At 40.5% G+C, this 20,612-nt stretch overlaps 2 protein-coding genes across 2 annotated transcripts; both read right to left on the bottom strand.

The window, feature by feature from the left end:
* Nucleotides 1-1,693: 1,693 nt before the first annotated feature.
* LOC139751901 (aldo-keto reductase family 1 member B1-like) lies at nt 1,694-5,748 on the bottom strand. Its single transcript, XM_071667580.1, has 9 exons — nt 5,592-5,748; nt 5,197-5,364; nt 4,920-5,037; nt 4,394-4,494; nt 3,597-3,669; nt 2,946-3,084; nt 2,678-2,840; nt 2,168-2,265; nt 1,694-1,974 (listed from the first exon to the last, which is right to left on the bottom strand). Exons 1-9 carry the CDS (start codon nt 5,667-5,669, stop codon nt 1,941-1,943), a joined length of 972 nt encoding a protein of 323 aa, XP_071523681.1. The 5' UTR covers nt 5,670-5,748; the 3' UTR covers nt 1,694-1,940.
* Nucleotides 5,749-11,421: 5,673 nt separating this feature from the next.
* LOC139751902 (uncharacterized) lies at nt 11,422-19,956 on the bottom strand. Its single transcript, XM_071667581.1, has 5 exons — nt 19,807-19,956; nt 16,988-17,166; nt 15,364-15,491; nt 15,046-15,169; nt 11,422-13,831 (listed from the first exon to the last, which is right to left on the bottom strand). The coding sequence occupies exons 2-5, from the start codon at nt 17,154-17,156 to the stop codon at nt 13,665-13,667; spliced, it is 588 nt and encodes a 195-aa protein (XP_071523682.1). The 5' UTR covers nt 17,157-17,166; nt 19,807-19,956; the 3' UTR covers nt 11,422-13,664.
* Nucleotides 19,957-20,612: the final 656 nt, after the last annotated feature.

Raw genomic sequence — 20,612 nt, 5'->3', positions numbered from 1 at the left:
TATTCTCTGCGTGTTGTAGAAGGCGACTAAACGGGGAGGGAGCGGGGGGGGGGGGGGCTGGAAATCCTCCCCTCTCGTTTTTTAATTTTCCAAAAGAAGGAGCAGAGAAGGGGGCCAAGTGATGATTTCCCTCAAAGGCTCAGTCCTCCGTTCTTAACACTACCTCGCTAACGCGGGAGATGGCGAATAGTATGGAGAAAAAAAAAAAAAAAAAAAAAAAAAAATATATATATATATATATATATATATATATATATATATATATATATATTATATATTTTTATCACTTGTGTTTCTGCTAAAGCCCTTAATTCATTGCAAGTGTCTGTAGGCAGAGATCTAGACACGTCTCCTTGACGAGAAGTGATGTATGACATGATGGAGAACATAGCGGGTCCTGTGTGTCTACACAACACCATACTTGTGGCCTGCAGTCTGCTGGGTATTTATGGCTCTAAGCTGATGGCCTTCCTCAGCTCAGCTGGCTGTTGATGCGAGCAGGTTCACAGTGACACCCTAGCTGTTCACCGAGGCTGATTGAATTTTCAATTCAGTTACGTTTCTGACGACGGGATAATACATATATGCTTCTGTCACGTTTGTTTATATTGACGCTAGAGCTGTTTGGCCAGCGGGTGGTGATTTGTTCGCCTAAGTGCAGTCCTGTGGCGACGTGGTCAAGGTCAAGGATGATGATGATCTAACTGCCTTGTTTATGCGACCTTCTGAATGCCAGTGGTCCTGCATGCAAGCACTCGTGAAGCTGTGTTAACTCGTACAACATGAGCAGGTCCACCTCTGTTTTGCTCTCCGTCAAATCTGGGGGTTGTAGGTGGCGACCGAGGGGCAAGGCTGTCGCTCGGCCGGACGTTTACATACATATGATACTACTTATGTATGTTTAGGCCGGACGTTTACATACATATGATACTACATATGTATGTTTAGGCCGGAGGTGTTACGGCCCGCAACCAAAATTGTTGCCAGGAGAAACGCGAGTCGACGGAAACAGACCAGAGTGCATGGTTGATGGTGTCACAGACACCCTACGACACGACACAGCTCACGGACACCTTACACCCACCACGACACAGCTCAAGGACACCCTACACGACACATCTCACGTACACCTTACACCCACCACGACACAGCTCACGGACACCTTACACCCACCACGACACAGCTCAAGGACACCCTACACGACACATCTCACGGACACCTTACACCCATCACGATACAGCTCACGTACACCTTACACCTACCACAACACAGCTCACGGACACCCTACACCACGTCACGGAGACCATTGTCTGGACACAGCTCACGGACACCCTACGCTACGACACCTCAAGGACACACAACACCTGAATATCGTTTGTAATTTCGAGTTGCCCCTTCTCCAGGCCCGGTGAACTGCCGCAGTGGCAACACCGCGTCTCCACAGAGCAACAACAAGAGAAATAACAAACATCTAAGCAAGGAAATGACTTTCTGTAAACACACAATCTGTGATGACGACATGAGAACATGACGGCTTAATATGCACAGTGACTACGGGTCTACTGCATTGATATGGAAGTCTTCACTTATCTTTATGGGAGAGTTGTATGAGCAAGAGGTAATGATGTAATTACGTTTTCATCATTTATTCTGAGACACTACACGACTGCCAATGTGTACTAATTGTAGAGAGAGAGAGAGAGAGAGAGAGAGAGAGAGAGAGAGAGGCTAATGGGGAAAGGCAAATGCCTCATCAAGACCAGACCAGGAGGAATAAAGAACGAAGGGTGATAAGTGGGTGGTGATAAAGAGAGATAATGAGCAACAGCATCTACGTGTTCGGGTACGTGCAAAGACGTCAGTCCAACCTTGGCGAGGGGGTCGTCTTGTGGTCGTCCAGCGGATGGTCGTCCCCAGCCATCCATGATGCAAGTGGTCGTCTAGAACGGGATGTCGAACGGGTACTCATGGTGTCTGGAACAGAGGAGACAGATATTTGGTTCATCTTTCCCGTTATTGCAGTGCCAACCACACACACACACCACCACGTCCTTCCATACTCTCTTTGACCCTGACTGGCACTTACGTAGCCTTGTCCTGACCCACCAACATCACACAAACTAGATACTATAACTATAGATATCTATATCTGGATATATATAAGTACCTTCTCGACTCTTCCAGTTTGACAATCCTCCCTTCCTTGCCACAGTCTAGGGCCTCCAGCGAGGACATGTCTTCCTGGCTCAGCTCGAAGTCGAACACCTGAAAGAGGTTGTGACCAGTGATCCTCAGGCCAGCGAATGACGAAACAAAAAATGGAGTCGTAACACATCAGAAGAACTGGTGTTACCCAAAGGTCTCATGTGAGCCGAACTGGGCGGTAAATTAGGCAACATCACCGCCACTTAACAAATCGTTTTGTGTGTGTCTCTTGAACAGAAAATTATGCTTTATACAGACATACATATCAGTCTCTGCAGATATGATTTTGACGTAATCTGAGAAGACAAGTTGAAACAAAAAAGTTCCGATGCAACAGTGACTCTAGCTGGCCTGTCTTGGCAGCCATCGTGGAGGAACATCAAGCCAACCCAACCTACCAGGAACCATGGAAGCTTAAACTGGAACAAGATGTGATCTGGAAATGTGGTGTCGACCCCCATCCACTACCCACCTGGAAGTTCTCCCTGATCCGGTCTGGGTTGGATGACTTGGGGATGACGATCATGTCCAGTTGGATGAGGAAGCGGAGGAGGACCTGCGCCGGGGTCCTCTTGAGCCGGGTGGCGATGGATGTCACCCGTGGATGCTTCAGGGGGGGCGGCCGATCACCCGTCCTGTTGTTGTAGACGGACAATTTACACTTAAATGGTCATTATTAACTGGGAACTGGTAGCAGCAGGAACATTATTACTTGTCAGAGAAGAAAAAGTTAAACTCACCCGTTGGTTAGGTAGGGCGCCCCTAGGGGGCTGTAGGCACAGAAGGAGATGCCCAGCTTGTGGCAGAAGGCCTTGAGGTCCTTCTGTTGATGGTAGATTTGGGCCTCAACCTGAAGATTGGCAGGAGGGATCCGACACCCTGCAACACCAGACACAGTGTCAAGATATACTCCAGCACTCACCTACCACTCAAGGGTCAGCTACCACTTGTGTCAGCTACCACTCCAGGAGCAGCAGCGTCAGGAATCACTGCCTAGTGTCAGGTATACCGGGACATCTCAAGATGTCAACACCTCAAAGTCTCGACCCAGGAAAGTCTCACGATGGTACAGGAGAGGCACAGACTGGAGCTGTGGGGGGGGACACGATCTGGGTACTACAGATTTTGGAGTACCATCAACAAATGGAGTTTACCTGGTAAACTAGGAACACGTAAACAACCCTGAGAAACTATCAAAAGAGGTAGACTACCTGGTAAACTACCAGGAGAGGGGAAACTCTACCTGGTAACCTATCAAAAGGGGTAAACTATCTGATAACCCATCAACAGAGGTAGACTCAACCTTGATATAACTATCATCAGGTAGACTGTACATGGTAAACTATCAACAGGTAGACTGTATATGGTAAACTACCAGCAGGTAGACTCACCCTTCATGATCCTGTTGATCTGGACACTGTTGAAGTTGGAGATGCCAATGGTGTGGGCTCTGCCGCACTCCACCTGTCAACACCAACAGAACATGATCAGAACAAACACGGTACGACCCTAGAGCACGACTGTACGACCCTAGAGCACGACTGTACGACCCTAGAGCACGACTGTATGACCCTAGAGCACGACTGTATGACCCTAGAGCACGACTGTACGACCCTAGAGCACGACTGTATGACCCTAGAGCACGACTGTATGACCCTAGAACACGACTGTACGACCCTAGAGCAAGACTGTACGACCCTTGAACATAATGTCCTGCCCTTTGACCTGGTCCTACAGCCGTGCACGAGTTTTATCTTGCTCAGGTCATGTTGTCCAGTGATCTCTGTACAATACACGTAGGGATTATCTTGTCTCCAACAACCTAACGCGTCCCTAAGCACCCTACCAGGTCCTTCAGCATCCTACCAGGTCCCCCAGCATCCTACCAGGTACCCCCGCATCCTACCAGGTCCCCATGCACCCTGCTAGGTCTCCAAGCGCCCTACCAGGTCCCCATGCACCCTACCAGGTCCTCCAGCACCCTACCAGGTCCCCAAGCACCCTACCAGGTCCTCCAAGCACCCTACCTGGTTTTCCAGCACCCTACCAGGTCCCCAAGCACCCTACCAGGTCCTCAAGCACCCTACCAGGTCCTCCAGCACCCTACCAGGTCCTCCAGCACCCTACCAGGTCCTCCAAGCACCCTACCTGGTTTTCCAGCACCCTACCAGGTCTCCAAGCACCGTACCTGGTCTTCCATGGCCCTCCAGGTACTCTCCAGGTCAGTGTTCGGGTCCACGACACGGTTGCCCTCACTATCCACAGGTTTATGGTCCTCGTCATGTTGACCTGTGGGAGGAGACGGCACAGCCATACAGTGCAACCGAAGCGTTCAGGTCATTTGAGGTCACAGAGTCTCCAGTGTGTGACCTAAACATGTATTATACCCACAAGACACGACATAAACATGTAGTATACACACAGGACATGACATTAACTTGTATTATACCCACAAGACACGACATAAACATGTAGTATACACACAGGACATGACATCAACATGTACTATACCCACAAGACACGACATAAACATGTAGTATACACACAGGACATGACATTAACATGTACTATACCCACAGAACACTCGGGTCGTGACCTACGCAAGCACTATCTTCACACTACGTGACGAAAACACGCATCATTCCTAAACATCACACGTCCAGAACACGTCTCGTCCTCGTGTTTGAAAATGTCACTTGGGGGGCACAACTCACCCATGAAGCCCACGGGGGAGTGGATCAGGTACAGGTCCACGTAGGAGACGCGCAACTTCTGCAGCGACTTCTGCAGGAACTTGGCCACGTCCCCGGCCCGCGTGCCGATGAAGGGGAGCTGCGTGGGGTGGGGAGGGAGAGAAGGACGCGTGTATAGCTGTGTGACACATACAGGTAAACACATATATATACACATACATGACTGTGGATATGTGTGACGTATTGGTGACGTATTGGTGACCTTTCTTTTTTAAGGCGTGTGTTTGACCCCACTGACCTTAGTGGTGATGAAGAGCTCCTCCCTGGTGACCTTGCCGCTCGTCAGCCACTCCTGCAGGACGTCCCCGATGGCCTCCTCGTTCTGGTAGGACGCGGCCGTGTCCACGTGACGGTACCCGCACTCCAGGGCCGCCCTGAGGGCCACGCCCACCTCCTCGCCCTTGACCTGAGGGAACAGGGATGGTCCCTTTTCAATCACAGGCCCTGGAAAACCCTTAACATTGATTAGAAGAAAAAAAAAAGGTATAAAAAATGCCAAGGATCGTTAATAAAGTAGCGGCTTTATCTCTGCGACCCTCTCGCTGTCCAACACACTTTAAACGGGCGTCATAAACCATCACGAGAGACTCTGGCGTTAATTAATAAGTGGGTTATATTTACAGGAGGAGTTACCTCATATGTGCCCAGTCCCACGTAGGGCATCTTCCTCCCTCCTCCAGACAATTTAACGGTCGTCGCCTTGCCCGTCATGCTGCAGCTGACGCCGTCGTGACCCCTACAGGTGTCAACGGTACACTGGAGCCTCGCTAGCTAAGGTCCTTGCCTTATAACTAGTGTGCGCCCAAGCCTATCAGAGGAGCCGCCAGCCTCGCGCCTGACGTCACTCTCTTACGGCCGGCCAATACGAGATCCTCAGCTCTACACGTCACTATCGGAGTCGACCAATAGCCGGGTAGCTTTTCGTGACGAGACACTTTACCCCACCGTGACATGTTACCTAAATGGCCAATCTCCTGTAAGGTTACAACCACCGCCAGCCAATAGCGACTCCCCAATCATACCATCATCTTCAAGCTTAGCCAATAGGAAGGTTAGAAATTACTCTCGTTTCTTAACTTTAGATATAATGGAATTTCTCTTGATGAACCGTTACTGCAATTATTTATTATAGACATGAACCTTTGACCAGTTTTTCCAAAATCCGGAAAATCTAACTTCCATAAATCATAACAAGAACGTCTGACGGCTCTGCCAAACACACACGGGTTCGAACCCTCGGCGCGGACAGTCGGCCCACACCCAACCCAGCTGTTCATCCTCCCCTTGGGCCTGGTCGATGTGTGCCCCTGGCTTAGGATAATGTGTGGATTACTTACACATATTACGGGGGAGAGAGTTTTGCCTACACCAGTGCTGCTCCCGTTTCTTAACCTTATACATATATATCACATACTTTCCTCCTATGTATTATACTAACTCTCAATACCCGTGACATATAAATAGTAATAACATACCCCAACCTCAAACGGTTACCCTATTATCGAACCAGCCCCGAGAGAACAATGAACACCTAGGACTGACTGTGGGCCAACTGCCGCGCCCAGGGTATAAAACCCTCGCAGACCCGACCCTAGATGGGGTCAGCGCTTACTAACGGCCATGTGTGTTGCGTGTGTGTGTGTGTGTGTGTGTGCACGCGCGCTCGGTGTGCCGTTACAGGCACGGGGAGCGACGGGCCGCGCCGCGTGCGGTAATGCGCGTCGTGGGTTCGTAAGTTGGTCTGCCAGATGCGGTCAACCTCCATCATGCCATTGAAATCCTCAACACGGAATGCCGTACCTTCTGTATCATCATCCACATCACAGAAGCACCTAAACTGTCACTGTTATTCGGATAATTCTACCCGATCTTGCGTAAAGAATATCTAATATGTTTAATATAAATATTTATCTTTTAGTAAAGTTTCTATATGACTTTGTATTATTCAAAATATCTAATATATTGCTTTTAATAGTTTTCTTGTCTCAAGCCTCCGGCATTTTGTTCAAAACAGTATTTCACGTACGATATTATATAGATATTTTTAATATTGATTTAAATCAACACATCATGTTATTAATAACCATATCTCGCTGTAGTCCATATTATGTTTTTTGCGTGTATTAAACGTGAAATTTTGGCTGCCTCTTGGGCACTACACGAATGTCAAAATTACATTGCAAACACGATTACTTTGCTCCATGTGCTTACAAGTAACCAATATAATTATCATAAACCTAGCAGACCAGATTAATGCACTTAATCATATAACTGATATTAAAATCAAAACCCGGATCATTTCAAGTGTTTAAATCCGTGTTACATTCTGAGAAGTGTATTTCTAATGTTAATACACCCTTATGATTCATATCTTCTCGCAGTGCAATGTGTGTGTGTGTGTGTGTGTGTGTGTGTGTGTGCTAAAGGTGCCATTACTGGCACAGTTCTGGTGTGTGTGTGCTCGGGGTGCCAGTAATGGCACAAGGCGGCCCGTCTGTTACTATACTCTGATGGTTTCTTAAGCAGATGTCAGCGTTGTACATGTGTGGGTTCATTAACTGGCTCTGGCATAGATGTGAATAAATCTTACACTTGCAGCTGTTATGATAATATTGAATGTATAATGATTTCTTGCATATATTTATTGGAATAATTTATTACTATGTACGTGAGTAAACGCAAGTATTAATGTAAATTATATAAATGATTTTAACAGTTTCTAAAAGGGATATATTTCACAGTATAATATATTTCCTTGTCTTTTTTTCTTGCTTAAATGGTCAAAGGTTGCACTGGGTGAAAATATCCCAGATAATAAATTTTGATTGCCTTATGGGCACCAAGTAAAGCCTTGATTCATATCGATCGTGTAACATAAAATACCATATTGGATTCCCTTTCAACAATTCGGATGTCATAACGCGAATGTTTTAGCTTTTGTCATATAATTAAAACTAATGTTTTACCAACTGTAATGACCTGGCTTACCTAACCATGCATCAAGCAGGTGACACCAAGCAATATTTTCCTGTACGATCTACTTATCTTGTAAGTTCATTTTCTATTTCATTGGATGTTTACCATCCAAACTGTTTAGGGTAACTAAAATTTTCATTATTTTTTTTTCTCACCAGCCTCTTGACTAATTGGGGCAGTGAATAAACGACTTATGGCTTTCAATTTGATTAGTGTATAATAATCAATACCGTCTGATTAGTATATAATAATCAACAGTCATGTATTAGAAAATCTGCCATGATCAATATATCTATAAACATCTTTACACGCGGGAAAAAACAATTCTCAAGGTTCACTGGACAATTCAACAATGTTCAGCCATAGTACACGTCACGAGATATTCCATATAATCATGAATAATTACAGTAATTTTTCAAGAAAATAGACCTATCTATGAATTCATGTTCTCTATCCAGATCTATCGCTAGCATCCAGTTGTCCAACATATTCTCAGTACATTTCTTGTGGATGATCATTTACATTTTTGAGATCATTTTTGATCCTGGCTCTTGTTACAAGTTAATGAAACTGATAATGACGGGAAAGCCTGCCTCCACGCATGAGCAGTACCACTGATGACCGATAACTGTCGTGAATTGGACAGTTAGAGGGTTAGCCGATGACCTGGCTATTACTTAATATCTTATGGATTATATAATAACTTTATAACGATAACACAGACACAGAGCGAAGTATGGTCTCAGAATTGTTTACAATATAGTAACCGTGTTTCTGGGTTCATAGTGATTCTAATCTGTATATGTGAAATGTAATACCATATATAATTGATTTCGCAAAAACTGGAGTTAGTCATAAAATATTGTTAAAGAATTTGCAGATGACCTTGGCATCCACAGATCAATATTTCAAAAACAACTGGAAAAAAAAGGTTAAAACAACGAAATCGAGTGAAATTTAAGCAAACTTAAATAAAATCATTATATATTCATGGTGAATTTCCCGGTCTCTCTGTACACCATTTGGTCACAAACATCAAGTTACCAGACTAATCAATGTTTAACATTAACACAAACACACATCCACCTACGAGCCCCAATATACTACAGTTACCCCTGGGCCAACACCCGACTTGTGCCAATAATGTCACACCGGACCTTATACTGACATGATACCTTCGCCAAGCTTCGTTTTGGCGAATCTTTGCACACACACACACACATCAGCTGTGTATATTACATCAAATGCGTATCATCTCTAGCAACTAACCGAGCCTGTAACACAAAACATTTCACTTAGAAACTATACGTAATCTCCTAACCATACTTAATTCACAAACCAGATGTGCGTATATAACAATGTCATAACAGAAAGTAGTGTAAAAAATCAAAATCTTTTAACTCAACCAAAATGGTTGAAATTACGAAGCCACTTAATTATCAAGTTATTTGATAGAAACAACACTTATACTTTACGACCATTACATGTACTACAAAGACATCCATAAATAATGCTAAATGACCTTGAATAGTTCTTTCACAAGTGAGGCATCAAAAAATAAAGGGATCACTTAAATATAAAATCGTCAAAAATTCTTGGAATATCAATAGATCCTTCCACACAAGTCTACTCGACTACTGTAAGCCTTTATAACTCAACTCAAACTGGTACATGAATTCAGGAAACAGTTAATACTCACCTGATACATTATATATCATCGAACGACAAAATTGGACGCCTAAAAATTGGCAAAAAATATGCCACAATTTCAGCAAATATCTTGTTGAACAAATCCACGGAAACACTAATGGAACAGCAGTACAACAAAACATACAAGATATTCTAAAAAAACTGAAAATCAAAAATCAATTAAATGAACATAACTAGCTTAGATGCCATCCGTGATTCGCTGTATAATTTTCTAAAAAATGGAGTAAGTTCTATAGTATAGAATCTTGATGTTAGAAACATTGCCTGTATAATTTCTAGTTTTTCTTCAAAACTATTTGAATTATCTTCATAATTTTATGGGCTTACTGAATAAAAATGTTAGTCCATATAGGCCCGATTAAACCCTCTCGTTTGCAGTTAAACCATACAGCTGCCCTTACATAATTTCTGGTATATTTTCCAGACAACTTTATAAAAACTTTTTCATGTTTCAAAAACAAAATACTTGTCAAAATGACTCACAAACCCATTATCATCTTGTTTAGCGTCATCAGTTGTAATATTTCATTCGTCTGTAACAGCCATATGCGTTTTCGAATGTCATTATCCAAATATATTTCAAAGCCTATTTATAATCATAATCCAACACGATAGTTTACCTTTCATTGCTCTCGTTTTCTTTGAACAGCCTCTCATTCTCATCCTACCAGTCAAGGGGTAACATTGGTCATATTTGTAAAACCTGAAAAGGCCTTTCAGCTGACCAGTGTACTGGCCATCCCAGTTTCCCTTGTGAATACAGCAATAAAGGAGAAGTTTCTTTAAAGGACAGGTGATCACCAATCAAAAAAGACAAACTGGAGTAATAAAGTTTTTGGAGCATGCTTCCCATTACAGTGTCCTCGAAAATGGGGAGCATGAAACCATGCTCTCGTAAAAGTATTCTAAGGATGGTTTTGGGCCCCAGGCCTATGAATTGCCAATGATATGAACGACTGTAATTGGTATTTAAGTAGATAAACAAGGAAACACTTTAAAGTAGTCCATTAATTGATTATTCTAATGCTATGAACCAAATGGTGCTGTCAATAACAAAAATGGCCATCCAATTACAATAATTTCATCTGACATGATTTCACCTGTTTCTTACATTTGTGTAATGCATAACAGAGGCCTTACCGGACTCCACCTGCTTAGGGTTGTCATATATCATCGGAATGAAATGTCAAGATATCACAACTCTAGAAAAGTTCTCGAGATTGCAATCCAATTTGTCTTTATTTTCAATGTTCTCATCAAAACATTCCCCTTACCACGTTTCCAGCAACACACTAACTGCCCAAAATAGACAAAGCACCGGATAGCTAGAGGAGCTCCTGCCCAGTGCTTCCTGATAATCAACTATTCCCATGTAATCCCCCTGCAGGTTTCTACATTCAGGGTTATACTTCTACACTTGAACTCAGCAGCTACAGAAGGTTAGGTGAAGCTTTCACACTTTCCCTTGAGGATACACATCTAACCTTTGTCACAATGGCACCTCGAGAACACAACAAACCCATGCCAATAATGGTATCAAGAGTATGTGTTGTCACTGACAATAGCCCAAGCCAGGGTAAGTCCTGGGGAATCCTTATACAAACCGTTTGGGATAACCTACATTACCTCGGCATGTGATTCTGATGTTGACTATCAATCTCTGTCATTAAAAGTGAACTTACAACTTTATTGGTCAATCCAATGGGGCTATCCCAGTGAAACTAAAACTGTCAACCTGAAAGCAAAAATCTGAAGAATAGGATCATAAAACTTACAAGAATCTTTATATTTAATAAACGTGTGAAAGGGGACAATACATATTCATAACATTCTTATATCAATATATCAATACTTACTTCTAACAAGTCTACCCCAGAAAATCTTATAAATTATTCCAAAGGTTGACTTGCAGAGGGTCAAAGGCAGTTTAATATTACATCCTTTGAAAAGTCATACTGTATTCTGATTTTCAGTTATTCATGTATATCTTTAGGCTGGTTACTGGTAGAGTAGAAAACAAAAAAACTCGTAAAAAATTAGGATTAACAGATAAACACTAACTGCAAAGGGCCTTTCAACTAGCAATAAAAACTTTTAACGTTGAGGAATCAGAACATATAAAAAATAACAAAAAATCTTTGAGTCCATAATTGCTGATGGGAAGAATAAGGTATCACACTAGCAAAAACCTCTAGTTGTAAGTAACCTCTCTATCTGTGAGATGCAGCGTGTAGTCGGGGTTTTACTACAATTCTTATGAGGAGTAAAAGAAAGAAGTAGAAAGTAAATGCTCACAAGAGTAAGGTGATGGATTCTGCCTGGAATTGGGAGAGCTAGTGGAGTGAAATGCAATATAGAGAAAAGAGTGAGCAGAATTACAAGGTTAGAATAACTGCTAGCATAAGAAATGGGAAAATTGAAGTATTTGGGCTCAGCACTATTCAAATATGGCAATATTCAAAAGAGTTATGGAGAAAGCTGTCAACAGAAGGAAGGTTATTGGAGAGAGCTATGAAAAGGATATATGTTACTGTGAATGAAAGAAGGGGGCACAACAATAAAATTGTAGTTCTGCCACACCTACTTTAAAGGGATGAAACATAGACAGGAAATGAAACAGTTATGGACTAGGCTGCTAAAATGAGTTATCTGTGGTGGTATTGGAAGCACTCTGAGGAGTAGGAGATGCAAAATGTTAAAGGGAAAAAGACTTGGGGTACAGTGTCACAGAACCTTGAAGTGGTTTGGTTAGGTTAAGGGGATGTATTATGACAGACTGGTAGAGACAGTAAACTGAAATGAGATAAAAGGAGGAAATTCATTGGGGAGTCGATCAAGGAGGGAGTGCACGAAGGTGTGCTTGGATAAGGCAGCCACGAGATTTTTCTACCGCGACTACAATCCCTCCCTAAGGAAAGTTCCCAGGAGGAAACAAGGTCTTAGAGACATGGAAAATTGGATGGAACAACTTTAATCATCTATGCCAGCTTTCTTGCTACTAATAAGACTCACCAAGACTAGATAGATGGCTGTAAAAGCCCACAATTTCTTTCTACAGGTAAGGGTTGAATCTTTCGAAGTATATTGCATACAGGGCAATGCTGAAATGGATTATAGTACCTCATTCACGAAAAAGGGCTGTGGTACTTAAAAGTCACAACATGCCAAACAGCTACCAGAGATCTGCCCAACCATACTACTCCAAACACGAAAGAGCAAGACATATAGCAATTTCACATGACTTTTTTATTATCCTATGAATGAAGGCACCTTGCAGAACTATTTTAGAGATGTCAAAACATTTTCCTCATATAGAGTGAACAAAGGCAGCTTGTAATTACAAATTGAATACGACTACATTCGATGGACTGGAGGCTATGATGGGCAATTGCTTTTAATGTCAACTTAGCAGCTTGCCAAACAGAATCCCTTTAAGTGCTATCTGGCAATAGGACGTGGACAGAGCATTGGTAGCTTGAAAATGACAATATATAATAACCTTGTTCAGTTTACATTTGTTTATATATCTACTATAATAACTTTAAGCACCACTTTACAAGCCAACTGAGGTCATAAAAACAATGTCCCAGACAATGACCATGTTTCCAACTGTATAGTAACTTTTTTACTTTCATTTTAAATAATCCATCCAAGTGAAGACTGTCAACTTATACCCATCCACAATTAACTGGATTTACTGAAAGGAAAAATTATCTATCTTTCTTCTAGCTCTCTTAAGTCATCCCTTATACTCAAGAAAAATCACCGCAGTACTATATATAAATAAGACTATTTAGAAACTACCAATCTTAATGCATAAAAAAAGCCGAAAAATTAAATTCATAGCTCTAGCTTTTCTGTTCAAGGTAAAAAAAAAAAAAAAGCTGCATTAGGACCACCATACTGGCAATGATGTTATTTTACACTGTTGAGGTAGCAGTGATGAACTCATCTTTTAAAGGGCAAAGGATGGGAGCTTTAGTCACACCTTTAACTACAAAGTTTCATAAAAATCTTCTATCATACTTTTTCTATTAGGCCCCAAGCTATACAATAATTGATGGCAACCAGAGTATAGTGCAAGACATCTACACGAGACATACTGATCAACTGAATATCTCCCTCAGATCCCACAATTCCCGAGATGATGAACAGAACACTGGCAGCCGCAAGCAAATTATTACCACCTGGAAAAGAAAATATAGTTTGAGAGATTTCTGTGCCATGACAGAAGGCAGGGGAACATGCACCTGATCTGACCTTCCTTAAATGTGAGTGAACCTTTATATGAAATGAAAACAATAGTCAAGAAAGTGTTTGTCACCCCTAAATTGGCAGCCAGATGAACTACGACAACACAATTACCAGGAAAAAACTAAAAAAAAACAGGGAAAAGACCCTCACTTCCTCTCACTTCTCTTGCCCATGTTGATTACTGTGCTGCGGCATAAGCAGAAAACTGCTTTCTAGACACTTTCCGAGGCAAGTAATCATCTGCCTATAATCAAGCTCATCAGGTGACTTGGAAAAGATACAGATGAAATCCAAGGTAAATACATGCATGAAATGAATGTTCCAAGTGAAGAATAAGCAAATATGAGCAAAGTGGGTAAAGGGCCTTCTCTGGGTGCCACATTAATGTAGGAAAAGATGGTACACATAATATACTTTTATAAAAATTTGCCTATCTTTATCAATCAATCAACATGAATTCCTGTTTCCCATTATCCAAAAGGGTAGGCAAAATACTCTCCATGTAACCTTATACCTAAACAATTATTGATACGTGTCCATAAACACAAAATTTTGAAATCTGATTATCTTTTCATTAAGTCACATTCATGACATATGGTAACAGTCTGCAAAACATTACTAAAAGTCACAGCTATCCACATAAGGATGCCATTTTCTATAACTCTATTTTCTATAGACTACTTTTCTTCCTCTTCATTCTGTGTGTAACTGCTATACTTGTAAAAGTATATCAACATAAATTAGTCTTCAGAAATATTTTACACACTTTCCAGATTTCAACACCATTATGGATGTACTTAGGAGGCGAGTTGTTTGAAAAGGGTTCTGCATATACTATCCAGCTCTTAATATGGAAAATGGTACAACCAATAAATTAAAAGATCCCCTAAAAAAGTGACTTCCATTCCGTAAGAGATATGAAGTGAAAGTAATCAACCAAAAGAGACAATGATACTGGGCACAAATACAAGAAAATAAAGAAAAATTATGTATTATTCCTCCATAGAATATCAAAACTTCTCTTATGGCGAGTTCCTGGTCCAGTTAAACAAATTACTAATGTATACCAAACCCAATCTTAAAAGTAATTTCTCGCAGCCTTCATGATTAAGTTGTTATGTTTTAAATTATGCAACAAAGCACATACCTGTTACAGAAAGTCCAAGTATTGTAAGCACAGAAGCAATGTTGACTAAGTCTGTCACATGGTCTTTGTGGCGACTCTTAAGAGATGAAGCCAAAAAAGTAGCTACAGCACTCATTAAGAATCCCTGAAATGAAAAGCAAATGCAAAATTTTCTGTAAGTACATGAACCATTTCCTCACCAGTGTCTGAGAGGTATTAGGCCTAAGTGATCCTAAATACAAATTACTTCAATTATCCAAATTTCTTTCTCAGGGTTTACTTATAATAATTTTTCAGTGACGTGTAAAAAAATATAGAAAAACACAAACATATAATTACCCTGCTGAGAACAGGGAGCTGATACACATTACAGACTTCAGCTGCCAAACAAGGAACACCTAGGGCCCGACACAGCCAAGAGAAGTTAGTGTGGTATCTCAACACCGATGACTGGTAACGAGGAAATACTGAAAAATAGAAGATGAGGATATGAACATATTTAATAGCTTCATCCCCATACAATATATAACAAATCATCATTTTCAAAAGCTTGTCACTTTCAAATATATTGTGACGATCTGGAAAATAGAAATAGAGAAAGTCCACTTAACAAACAATTTTAACATCAACATATTAAGAATTCAGAGATATATACTTTCAGAGTAACAATTAGAGGCATGTGGGATGCACCATGACATAGATATTTTGAATAAGATCATATATGGACTAATAAAACATACAAAAGTAATGAGTAATGAGCACAATGTTACAGTGATCACTACAACAGTACAAACACCATTTTAACATATCCCAAGCCCATTCATGCCCAAAATGTGACTACCATAGAGAAGACACCAAACACTTACACCCTGCACTCAAAGCAAATGGACAAACATGACACTTTGTGACCTGTAGTCTTGATCAGTGGATATAGCCACCTTCCTCAGTGTTGCAAGGACCTAATGAGGATAGAAGGGACCCCTGCCTCAGGATATATCAGTGTTACAGTACAGAAAGGAGTATAGCATCATCAAAGACCTTCCTACCCTAATGGAGTCCTGTCCATCTACCTTATTCCTAAAGGTAGCATACACAAACCTGCAGGAACTCCAAAAATGGGGTCCTGGCTTTACATAAATAGCAAGAGTAACAAACTACATATACATCCAAGCTTTCGCAAGATGCCTATTCACTGCTCAACTCTAAGGAAATGGATGAACTGTTGGGTTGGTTGTAAGCCAACATGAACATTATCACACAAGTCATACACTGTAACATTAACCACTATACTACAAGGGCTTGTAATCCAACTCACTCTGTGTGGAACTCTAACCCAAGTCCCTGAGATTGTCTCATATATGTGCATGCATGTGTCTTTTGTCAACCTCTATATAATCAATTGTTTGTACATATGGGGGAACTTACACTAATGGGGCCCTACCTCTTAGCCTCTCATTGTGCTGAAGAAAGGCTTCTTTTTGTCCCTCCTGATGCTTTTCATGCACCTGTTTCTGTAATGACCTTTACTCTGGGTTTCCCTCTGACTTCAAGGGACTGGTTTGTAATAAAATGCATTTCTTCTTGAGAGACTAATCATACTTAACAACTGCCAGCTCTCCCACAAAGTTCACATAAATGAACAGCTGCTATGACCAAAAGCAATCCCCCCTGACAAGGATTTGAACATGGACCCACTAAATCATGAACAGTGACACTAACTGATACACTAAAGAGGCTGTGTGTGTGTGTGTGTGTGTGTGTGTGTGTGTGTGTGTGTGTGTGTGTATCATTCATTGCATGTTCATGCAAGCAGACAAAAACCAAGATGAAAATATAGTTATCAGAATTCAGGTGACCACGGTCAAAATTTCGGAAATGCTAATTACAAGTAACAATGCACAGAAATATGCAAATCTACTGACTTCATTCACAATTCTACATCACATAGCTTGACAGTACTTACAGGCACCAAACCTAACAACACCCAATGTTGCTGCTAGAGTCATGAGCATGAACCACCATTTGCCATACTGGTGTTCAGCCGAAGGATTGTCATGCAGCATTCGGAAACCCCATATGGCAGACAAGGCCAGAACCAAGTCTGACATTGCTGTTGAAAGCTGTCTCTTCATTGCAACCTGCCTGGAACATATAAAGGATAATACTTTACTATAATTTCTAATCTATGTAATAATCTATTTCTAGTGATCTAAAAACAAAATAATTCTCTTAAAATTCAAAAAGGGTTTGCTTTGTCCACTCCTGGTAGTGAGAAAACAAAAAAAATTTAAAGTTTGCTTAAGGGTAGCATCTCTAACCGAGATGATACATGTTTTTGTTCAACTGTGGAATTCCAAGTTCAACTTCATACATGTACCCATGTTCTTTTTCAGGATAACTATCCTAATAATTCAAAAAAACATGAAGGCAGTAAGTATGAATATGTACATGTGTACATATGTATACGTCTGTATATGTACATGTATGTATGCGTTGAAATGTATAGGTATGTATGTGTGGGAGTTTATGTATATGCATGTGCATGTCATGTGGGTGGGTTGGGCCATTCTTTTGTCTGTTTCCTTGTGCTACCTCGCTAACGCGGTATGTGTGTGTGTTTCTAAGCATTAGTTTACCTACTAATATCTATTCTACTCACATGGATGGCAACAAATTGATATCTCTAAATAGTGCTATATAAGATCATTTGCAGCTGCTAGGGAAGGTAATCAAAGTTTTTATGAGCTCTATTAATTTCTAAGCATGCTTCACTTACTTTGCATTTTCCCTAATGTGCATATCCCTCCCTACTATAAACTCTTATGACTGGATACAAAAACAGAAGTGAATATCATTCTCCACTGGTCTTCCTGTATTCTCCAAACAATATACCACCATTGAAAATCAAAGTTAGTTTTACTCAATACACAAATATATGATCTAGTTAAAGTAAATCTCTGAATTCTGTTCCAGCTACAGCTGTCACTTTAAAGGAATGTTTGGTAACACAAGTTAAATTCCTTAGGTTACTATCATCTTTTTATCATATGGTGTTTATCTGTGGTCTAACAAAGAATCACAACACTAAACCAAGAAATCTAATCTTTAGTGATTCCAGTACTCTACACATTTGTTCCATATGTATAGCGAGTCCACTGATATAATTTTCACAGATAAATAAAAGTCAGTTTCAAGGTTCACTGAACTTCATTCTTACCTTTAATAAAATGTACACTGAAAATTAAAGTACTAATATTTCACTGGCTGTAAGGGGGAAGGAAGGGGAACTATTTCACTTACTTTATGTTAATTCCACATTTTCCCTAATCTTCAGAGCCCTCCCCACTATTCATTATTATTAGTAGAAATAAACAAATCACACTATCAATCTCACACCATTTTCCAAAATGAATCCTACAGTCTCGACAGAAGTTTTGGTAAAATAGTACTCTTGAACCACATCACTTGATAAGATTTTGACAAAATTGGTAATGGTAGCTATCAACATCCTCCTTACATTTACTATATATGACTTTGAAGAAAGTAAGTAATATATAGTCTGGAAATTGAAAATGTTACAAAACAAAAATTGAATCAAAAAGTATCAAAGCTGACTTAACTTGGTAATATATTACCCTGGTTGCAAAACCTATCTATCTACATGAAGTAAAAGTATCTAACCTCCCCCAGCAGCCCAGATGTATGGTAATAGTATATCAACATGAAACTGGACTACTGCTGGGGACCAGTTGGGCTTGTTGCAAGAAGGTTGGGAAGTGGTATGACTGGCACCTTGGGTTTTTGCCTTTCCTGACATTATACGATGGTTATGGAATACCTAGTTGCGGGTTGAATGGGGATCCTTCATGCGGAAAATTGAACGTTACGCCTTGAATGCTAAGGAAGTCAGAAGTTTCTTCAAGTTCTGATAATCTATCTTTTACCATTGTTCCACATTAATATATCCCACATTTTCGTAGTTATTCACAACCCTCCCCACTATTGCTTTCTCTAATATCACAGAATAAACTGCAATGCTCAAGTTACTAGTTCCTAGGTTAGTATTCTTGGATAAGGATTGTCATATATTTCACATCTGCGGTTTTACAAAGAATCTTAAAACTAACCCATGAAACCTAAGTTACTGTAATATCATTTAACTGAATGCTTAAAGTGGAGCAGAGTTCTAATAACTGTAGTTAATGTATAGATATAATTTCCAAACCTACTGTGACTTTAAACTACTCAGTTACACACCACTTAGGCCAAGTATTCCATAATTAGATAACAAGCCACATACGCAATTATTAGTTCCTGGCCAACATGGAATTATCAGAGAACATTATTAACAGCTGAAAAAAAGTTTTTAGCTTAGTAACCTTTCTGTAATCAACCCATCCAATACAGATGGGAAGTCATCATATCATTTAATAAAATTTTTAAGATATAACTCCATAATCAGGATTTTCTATTGTATTATATAACAATCTCCCAAATACCATTCACCTTTGTGGACGTCTAGTTCGTTCAATATCCTTCACTGTGGCTCTCTAGTCTTTTTTTTTTCTTTTTTGCTGTCTAGTTCCTACAGTATCCTCCCTTATAACTGTCTAGTTCCTACAGGACCTCACCTCGAGGCCACATCCACTTGTCCTACACCTCATCACGATCCCAACACTTGGCTAGTCGTCGCCCTTTTAAATATCATTAACACCTTACGTCCTCACTCGACATTATATCAAACAACTCCAAATAAAGATCTACTCATAAGATTTTACTAACTTATTCTTCCAGTGTGACGCCTGGGGAGATAATTAGATATAACCACGAATATTTTGCCGACAGAAATAGCGACAGTAGCGTGTGTGTGTGTGTGGTGTCAGGGTGCCTCCAGGTCGACACACACACACACAACCACAACACAAGACTGTCAAGTTTCAGTGGGATACAAACCATGGCTTCCTGCCACGTTCACCTGGATCAGGATCTTCAACATAAGTTACTTTATTACATTTTGTTGTGTCTTCTAAAGGGCTGTTAACTGTATTTAGTAGTGTATTGCTGTTTTAGTTCATTCTGAGATGACAATATACACCACTGAGAGAGATGCCTTACCACAACAGGTGCCACAAATAAGGAAGGTGTAAGACATGAGAGGCCTACTTACTAATATACTTAGACAACTTCAAGAGAAAATAATTCATTCCATAGTAGCAGGGTTTGTCGAGGTCACACTAGTTTCACTTACAACATAAGGAGACAAATGGAAGGAACGCATGGAGAAGGGTGAATACCAACAGTAACTTTATCATTCATAAACTATCTAAAACAGAGGCTGCAGGTTGAAATGCAGCAAAGTATATACATCATAAATTGTCTAATACTTTACTGCATGCATTCTATTAGTACATAAAATGATAACAATCATTACAAGAGCATGGCAGTCTTAAGGAACCTCATCAACATTATTTGTCAATACTTTTGCTTAACTCTATCAATGTTTACTTATAGAATGTACAACAGTATTGTGTTCATGTGTTCTATAATGACCATCGTGTCCTTTTCAATGTAACTTCTCAATCAACAAA

The sequence above is a fragment of the Panulirus ornatus genome, chromosome 12, assembly GCF_036320965.1.
Source record: "Panulirus ornatus isolate Po-2019 chromosome 12, ASM3632096v1, whole genome shotgun sequence".
NCBI classification, from domain to species: domain Eukaryota; kingdom Metazoa; phylum Arthropoda; class Malacostraca; order Decapoda; family Palinuridae; genus Panulirus; species Panulirus ornatus.
Note: the sequence above shows the minus strand (reverse complement) of the source record. Positions and strands in the feature narration are given on the sequence as shown.

What these genes read in the sequence shown, in the direction of transcription:
- LOC139751901 (XM_071667580.1), bottom strand. Translation starts at nt 5,669, where the DNA reads ATGACGGGCAAGGCGACGACCGTTAAATTGTCTGGAGGAGGGAGGAAG. An exon ending in CTCCCCCGTGGGCTTCATGG is followed by an intron (nt 4,495 to 4,919) that starts GTGAGTTGTGCC and finishes CTCCTCCCACAG; the next exon opens with GTCAACATGACGAGGACCAT. An exon ending in GGAGGGCCATGGAAGACCAG is followed by an intron (nt 3,670 to 4,393) that starts GTACGGTGCTTG and finishes TGGTGTTGACAG; the next exon opens with GTGGAGTGCGGCAGAGCCCA.
- LOC139751902 (XM_071667581.1), bottom strand. Translation starts at nt 17,156, where the DNA reads ATGAAGAGACAGCTTTCAACAGCAATGTCAGACTTGGTTCTGGCCTTG. An exon ending in TGTTGTTAGGTTTGGTGCCT is followed by an intron (nt 15,492 to 16,987) that starts GTAAGTACTGTC and finishes TCTATTTTTCAG; the next exon opens with TATTTCCTCGTTACCAGTCA. An exon ending in ACTTGGACTTTCTGTAACAG is followed by an intron (nt 13,832 to 15,045) that starts GTATGTGCTTTG and finishes TTTCTTTTCCAG; the next exon opens with GTGGTAATAATTTGCTTGCG.